At 43.5% G+C, this 6,944-nt stretch overlaps 1 protein-coding gene across 1 annotated transcript in view; it reads left to right on the top strand.

Annotated features, from left to right (window-relative positions):
• Positions 1-6,319, top strand: part of LOC109937710 (trinucleotide repeat-containing gene 6B protein-like) — a 35,717-nt gene extending 29,398 nt beyond the window's left edge. The window contains exon 5 of the mRNA XM_048617378.1: positions 6,114-6,319. Within this exon, the coding sequence (XP_048473335.1) occupies positions 6,114-6,319 (206 nt within the window). The remainder of the gene's footprint in view (positions 1-6,113) is intronic.
• Positions 6,320-6,944: the final 625 nt, after the last annotated feature.

A 6,944-nucleotide genomic window follows, 5' to 3' on the forward strand; every position in this document is an offset into this window, starting at 1 on the left:
ACTGGAGTGATTAAATTATAAAAGGGTGTTATAATATGACAGAAGATAAGACTGAAGGGAATTTACATGGAAACCACAGAACAGTAGAGTGAGAAACGGGAAAACTTCTGTTTGTTTTTATTCCATTTTTACGTGTTCAAATAAAGGATCTTGATGATCTTTTGTCTTGTTATTGGCTGATTGGAGTTACTGAGAGAAGCAAGAATAGGGAGTTAAATTTACATCTGTGCATCTCTGCCAGTTAATGCAGTCTAGCATCCTTGACGTGATTTGTTAGTGCTTGTTAATTAAGTAAAATATTCACAAATTTGGTGCTGCAGGACCTTTTCTCCTCGCTCGTTTTCATGCACGGCCCAGGTGTCATGAAGGAGCAAGAGAGAGCCTGCATTCCCATCAGGATGGGCAACAGCCTAACAAATGCCAAAAGATTTCCTGGTGACTAGAGCACAAATACCAAGGAACTCCTGTTAGCAATCAAAGAGCTTCTTTTCATTGAACTAATGATTTGCCATTCTTAAACTGTCTTTAAATTGGTTCTTGAAGATTCCAAACGGACTGCTACATTTGGAGTAGAGACCCTGTTCATTTTAAAGATCACTTTGTTCAGGGTTGCATTGGACTTGTTAATGTTCTGTAAAGTTGAATAGTCTATCAGTGCAAATACCATCTTGGCTGATCACAATGTAAGCTATTTTTCTGGAGGCCATAGGAGAGGAGGCAAAGTTAGACTTCAAGACAAATTATATACTTGTGTGTACTCCGCCTCCACCAAAAGGAGGAATGAGTATTTGTCACATGGTAGCATTTTCCATGAAAAGTTGATGTCTTGCTCCTCATGGAGTGCACTAGTTATCCATCGGATGTAAAATACCACTTTTCTGATTGTGGCATTGAAAGATTAGAGCTGAGTCATATTTGCTTCATATGCAGGAAGTCTCATTAAGGGAGCAATAAACATTTCTGTAAGATTGTTAAAGAAATTTTTTCAAATCCAACATTACCTAGTCACATTTTATCATTTGCAATTAAGGCAATTTGGATCAATTAGAAGCTGGTATATTTTCAAAGCATGACATGCAAACTGTGGAGATTTCCAGAATCCCTCTACTTTAAGACATCTATTCATAATGTCTTGATCATTTTTCAATGGGTTTCAGAATCCAATTGTCAGCTTGTACTCAATTATAATGACAGTAACCCAGTTACATCAATGAGGCTAGGAATTTCTGATAACTTGCTAATCCTTTCTTGAACATACAAGTACTAAATTAAAGGTACTGAATTAATATTTTAAAAGCGTTATGGTATTTAGCTGATTTTTTAAACCCTTTTATATGTTTACTTTTCTGTATTACATTATTTCCTAGCTGACTGCCTTTCTTAAAGAACGTCTTAATTAGTTCATCATGCATAGGAGGAAGTTTCTTTACTCCAGTTTTTCCTCTTCTCCACGTGTTTTGATCAGCTGAACTCAGTTCAGACCATTAGCCTCTGTACTCTGCACCTCTGTTATTCACCTCCTTGAATGGCTAAGAACACAAAAGAACAAAAGAGAAGTACGGCACAGGAACAGGCCCTTTGGCCCTCCAAGCCTGAACCGATCCTCGTGCCCTGACTAAACTTAAAAAAACCAACCTTCTGCCCTTATTCGATCCATATCCCTCGATTCCCTCCTTATTCTTGTCACCATCCAGATGCCTCTTAAATGTTGCCAACGTGCCTGTTTTCACCACCACCTCCAGCAGTGTATATTCCATGCTCCTACCACGCTCTGCGTGAAAAACTTCCCTAGCACATCTCCCTTAAACTCTTGCCCTCTCACCTTGAAATTGAAACTTCAACCCTGGGAAGGAACAGCCTCTGTCTATCCACCCTATCTATGCCTCTCATAATTTTGTAGACCTCCATCAGGTCTCCTCTCAGCCATCGTCCTTCCAGTGAAAACCACCCTAGTCTTCTTAACCTTTCCTCATAGTCAATGCCCTCAAGACCGGGCAACATCCTGGTGAACCTTCTCTGCACTCTCTCCAAAGCTTCCATGTCCTTCTGGTAATGTGACAACCAAAACTGCACAAATACTCCAAATGCGGCCTAACAAGGGTTTTATATAGCTGCAACTTGTTTTGCCAACTCTTGTATTCCATGCCCTGGCTGATGAAGGTAAGCATGCCATATCCCTTCTTAATCACTTTGGCCACCTGTGTTGCCACTTTTAGGGAACTGTAGACCTGCGCACCCGGATCAGTCTATATGTTAATGTTCCTAAGGGTTCTGCCATTAACAGTCTAATTAACACCTAAATTTGATCCTACAAAGTGCATCAACTTGCATTTGTATGGATTAAACTCCACCTGCTATTTCTGTGCCTGTCACCAATCTATCTATGTCCTGTTGTATCCTTTCACGATCGTCGGCACTGTCAGCAACTCCAATCTTTGTGTCATCTGCAAACTTCCTAATCAGACCACCCACATTTTCCTTCAGATCATATATATGTGCTGCAAAGAACAGAAGACCTAAGACTGATCCCTGTGGAACAGCACTAGTTACCAGTCTCCATTCTGACAAACACCTTTCTACCGCTACCCTCTGTCCTCTATGACCAAGTCAGTTTTGTATCCATCTAGCCAGCCCACCCCGAATCCCATGTGATTTTAGCTTTTGTACTAATCTGCCACGTGGGACGTCATCAAATGTCTTACTAAAGTCCATATAAATTACATTCACAGCTCTTCCCTCATCAATTATCTTTGTCACTATTTCAAGAAATTCGATCAGGTTGGTGAGACAAGACCTTCCCCGTACAAAACCATGCTGCCTGTCGCTGTCTAGTCCATTTCCTTCCAAATGTGTGTATATCCTGTACTTCAGTATCTTCTCCAAGAGCTTCCCCACCGCGGAAGTCAGACTCACTGGCCAATAATTTCCTGGATTATCCCTCCTTCCTTTCTTTAACAAGGGAATAACATTGGCTAATCTCCAGTCCTCTGGAACCTCGCTTGTGGTCAAGGAGGATGTGAAGATATCTGCTAATGCCCCAGCTATTTCTTCCGTTGCCTCTTGCAGTAGCCTGGGATAGATCCCATCTGGCCCTGGGGACTTGTCTGCCTTAATGCAATTTAGGATATCCAAAACTACTTCCTTTTAATATATTGACATTCTCTAGAGTATTCATACACGTAGCACTGACCTCAACATCAGTCATGTCCTTCTCTTGGTGAATAATGATACAAAGTACTTATTAAGGATGTCTCCCACTTCCTGTGGCTCCATACATAACTTCCCTCCTTTGCCCTTGAGGGAGCCTTCTCTTTCACTTGTTACCCTCTTTCTTCTAATATGTGTATAAAAAGTCTTGGGATTCTCCTTGACCCTGGTTTGCTATTGACCCATTTTAGCCTTCCTAATTTCTCTATATTCCTCAAGGGTTTTGTTAGTTTGCAGCTGCCTAGACCTATCATATGCTTCCTTTATCCTTTTGACTAAGTTTACAATTTCCTTTGTCATCCATGGTTCCTGGATCCTGCCATTCCTATCCTTCAATTTTGCAGGGACATGCACGTCCTGCATTTTAATCAACTGGTTTTTAAAAGCCTCGCACGTGCCAGACATAGATTTGCCCTCAAATAACTGCTACCAATCCGCATCCCCCAGTTCTTGTCTAATTTGGATGTAATTAGCCCATGCCCAATTAAGCACCCCCACCCGAGGGTCACTCTTGTCCTTGTCCATGACGACTTGAAAACTTATGGAGTTATGGTCACTAAGTCCAAAATGCTGTCCTATATTGATCACTTGTCCTGGCTAATTCCCTAGTACCTAGACAATTCCCTAGTACCTAGACTAGTGTGGCCTCTTCTCTGGATTGTCAGCATACTGCCTCACAGCCCTCCTGGACACATCTAACAAATTGCTCTCCATCCGAGACCCTGGCTGTAAGGGAGTCCCTGTCAATAAGAGGAAAGTTGAAGTCACCCACCACAACTACCCTGCTTTTTTCACACCTTTCCAGTATCTGACTATATATCTGCTCCTCTGTCTCACGTGGGCTGTTGGGAGACCTGTAGAAAACTCGCAGCATTGTGATTTGACTCCTCCTTTTCCTGTGCTCCACCCATAATGCCTCACTGCAAGATTCCTGAGATGTATCTTCCCTCAACACAGCTGTGATGTGATCCCGAATCAGCAATGCAACTCCCCCACCCCTTTGTTTCCCTTTCAGTCTTGTCTAAAACAGCAATATCCTGGAATGTTAAGCTGCCAGTCCTGCCCCTCCTTTAACCATGTCTCAGTAATGGCAATAACATCATAATTCCATGCAGTAACCCATGCACTTAATAAAAACCAAAAGAACTGTGGATGCTGTAAATCAGGAACAAAAACAAAGTTGCTGGAAAAGCTCAGCAGGCCTGGCAACATCTGTGAAGGAGAAAACAGAGTTAACGTTTCAGGTCTGGTTCTGAGGAAGGGTCACCGGACCTGAAACGTTAACTCTGTTTTCTCTTTCACAGATGCTGCCAGACCAGCTGAGCTTTTCCAGCAACTTTGTTTTTGAACCCATGCTCTTAGTTCATCTGTCTTACCTGTTATACTACTTGCATTGAAGTAAATGCACTCCAGACCTCCAGTCCCTCTGACCCCTGTGACTTCTGTCTGCCTGCTCTTACTCTGCGCTATGCATATCTCAGTCTTTCCTTTGTCCCGAGTCCCTGCACTTACTAGCCTGCTGTTCTGGTTCCCACCCCTGGCCACACTAGTTTAAACGCTCCTGAAGAGCTCTAGCAAACCTCCCGCCCAGGATATTAGTGCAACTTCAGTTCAGACGCAACCCGTCCTCCTTGTACAGGTCCCACCTTCTCCAGAAGACATCCCAATGATCCATATATCTAAAGCCCCTCCCCCTTCTACACCAGCTCTCTAGCCACGTGTTCAACTTTACTCTCTCTCTCTCTGTTCCTAGCCTCACTAGCTTGTGCTGCGGGTAGTAATCCTGAGATTACTCCTCTGGTAGTCCTGCCTTTTTGCTGCCTACCTAACTCTGTGAATTGTCCTTGCAGGATCTCTTCCCTCTTCATACTGATGTCATTTGTGGCAATGTGGACAATGACTGCTGTCTGTTTTCCCTCCCGTTTCAGGATGTCCTGTACCCCCTCTGAGACATCCAGAACCCTGCCACCAAGGAGGCAACAAACCATCTTAGAGTCTCGTTAATGGGCACAGAAATGCCTGCATGTGCCCTTGACTATTGAATCACCTATCGCTTGCCTGGACTTTGACCCACCCAGCTGTGCAGCAGAACCAATTGTGGTGCCACAGGCCTGGCTCCTGCTTGTACTATCTCATGAGAGCCAGCCCACCCCTCCCATCCAAAATGGTATGCCTGTTTGAGAGGGGAATATCCACAGGAGACTCCTGCGCAACCTGTTTGCCTGTCCTGGCAGTGTCTCAGCTATCTGTCTGGACCTGTGATGTAACCACTTCTCTAAAGGTAGTGTCTATCACTCTCTCTGCCCCCTGTATGCACCGCAGTATGTCCAGCTGCTTCTCCAACCAAACCACGCAGTTAGTGAAGAGCTGTAGGTGGTCACACTTCTGCAGACGTAGTTGTCAGGGACACTAGACTGCTCCCTGATTTCCCACATCTCACAGGAGGGAGCATACTGCTGCCCTAACTGCCATCTCCACCCTAGTACACCTTTCTTTTTTTAAAAAAAAAGTCTTACCTTGCCTGTCCTCTTTGCAGTGTTTTTGTTTTGGTTAGAGGAGGTGGGGGGTGCTTGGGGCATCACTACACTAATGTAGCATTTCAGGTTCAACCACTCCTTGACACCACTTCCTCTGTGACATTCAGATATGCAGTGCTACCTCCCAGAATTACTCTGTGACATCTCTCTGCCGCCCTCTGATTTGATTCTCTTCCTCGCATTGATCAGTGAGGGTGGCCTTTTGCAATCTGCTCCCTGGCTGTGGTGACTGCAGTGCCGTCTCCCAGAATGACGTCTCTGCCGCCGTCTTATTCAACCAGAGAGTTGTATTTCTATAATGGATTTTGAGATGGTTTTTTTTTTCCACTTGTTCTGGATGAGTCCATACTGAAACAATCTTTTCTTCAGGTTCAAAAACTATGCAAGATGGATGGGGTGGTGGTGATCGACCTACTGTGGCAAGTACCCGCCCCCCAAGCTGGGAAGAAGAAGAAGATGGTTCAATTGGCCTGTGGAACAGCGCTGGAACTCAGGACAGTAGTTCATCCTACAACTCAACTAACTGGACCTCGGGCGGAAAGAAAATTCATAAGGTAAGCATGGTAAAATTTTAGTAAGCTTAAGAAAATAGTGAGTTATCTCTAATGTCTGTTTGATAGGACCTGAATTTATCAATGTTGTTATATGTTGGCAAGAAATTATTACCCAGCAAAAAAAATTATGCAGAGGAAAAATACAGGAAATTCAGAGGCACACTAGCTGAGTCCATATCTGCAAGAGAAAGGTTAGCTGGCATTTCAAGTATTGACCCTTCAGAACTACCAGCATCACACCTAAAATCATAATATTGCTTTCTTCTTCATGTGCTGGCCTCTCTTGTACTTCTAAGTTGAATTTTAGATTTCAGCACTCCCAGTTGTTCACTTGCATACCTGTAGCACCAGGAAACTGATCCGGTACAGTCGTTTTTTTGGAGGAGGAAGCATTCTGAGTGAATCTTACTTTGGGAGAAGCCATCACACGAGTTTGTAACTGAGCTGTCTAGGAAATTGCACAATGTTGCCTAAAGACAGGTAGCATCACTTTAAGTAACGGAAGCAATTACTGACTAATATCAGCACTTTTTGTATTCTATTGCAACCCCGCCTTCTGAAAATTAGCCATGTTCCCTGTGGAGAGTTCTAGTTATGAACAACTGTTTGTATTGCATGCTTGTAGCACATTGAAGGTATTTTGTTT

This window comes from Rhincodon typus, chromosome 37, assembly GCF_021869965.1.
Source record: "Rhincodon typus isolate 14 chromosome 37, sRhiTyp1.1, whole genome shotgun sequence".
NCBI classification, from domain to species: Eukaryota; Metazoa; Chordata; class Chondrichthyes; order Orectolobiformes; family Rhincodontidae; genus Rhincodon; species Rhincodon typus.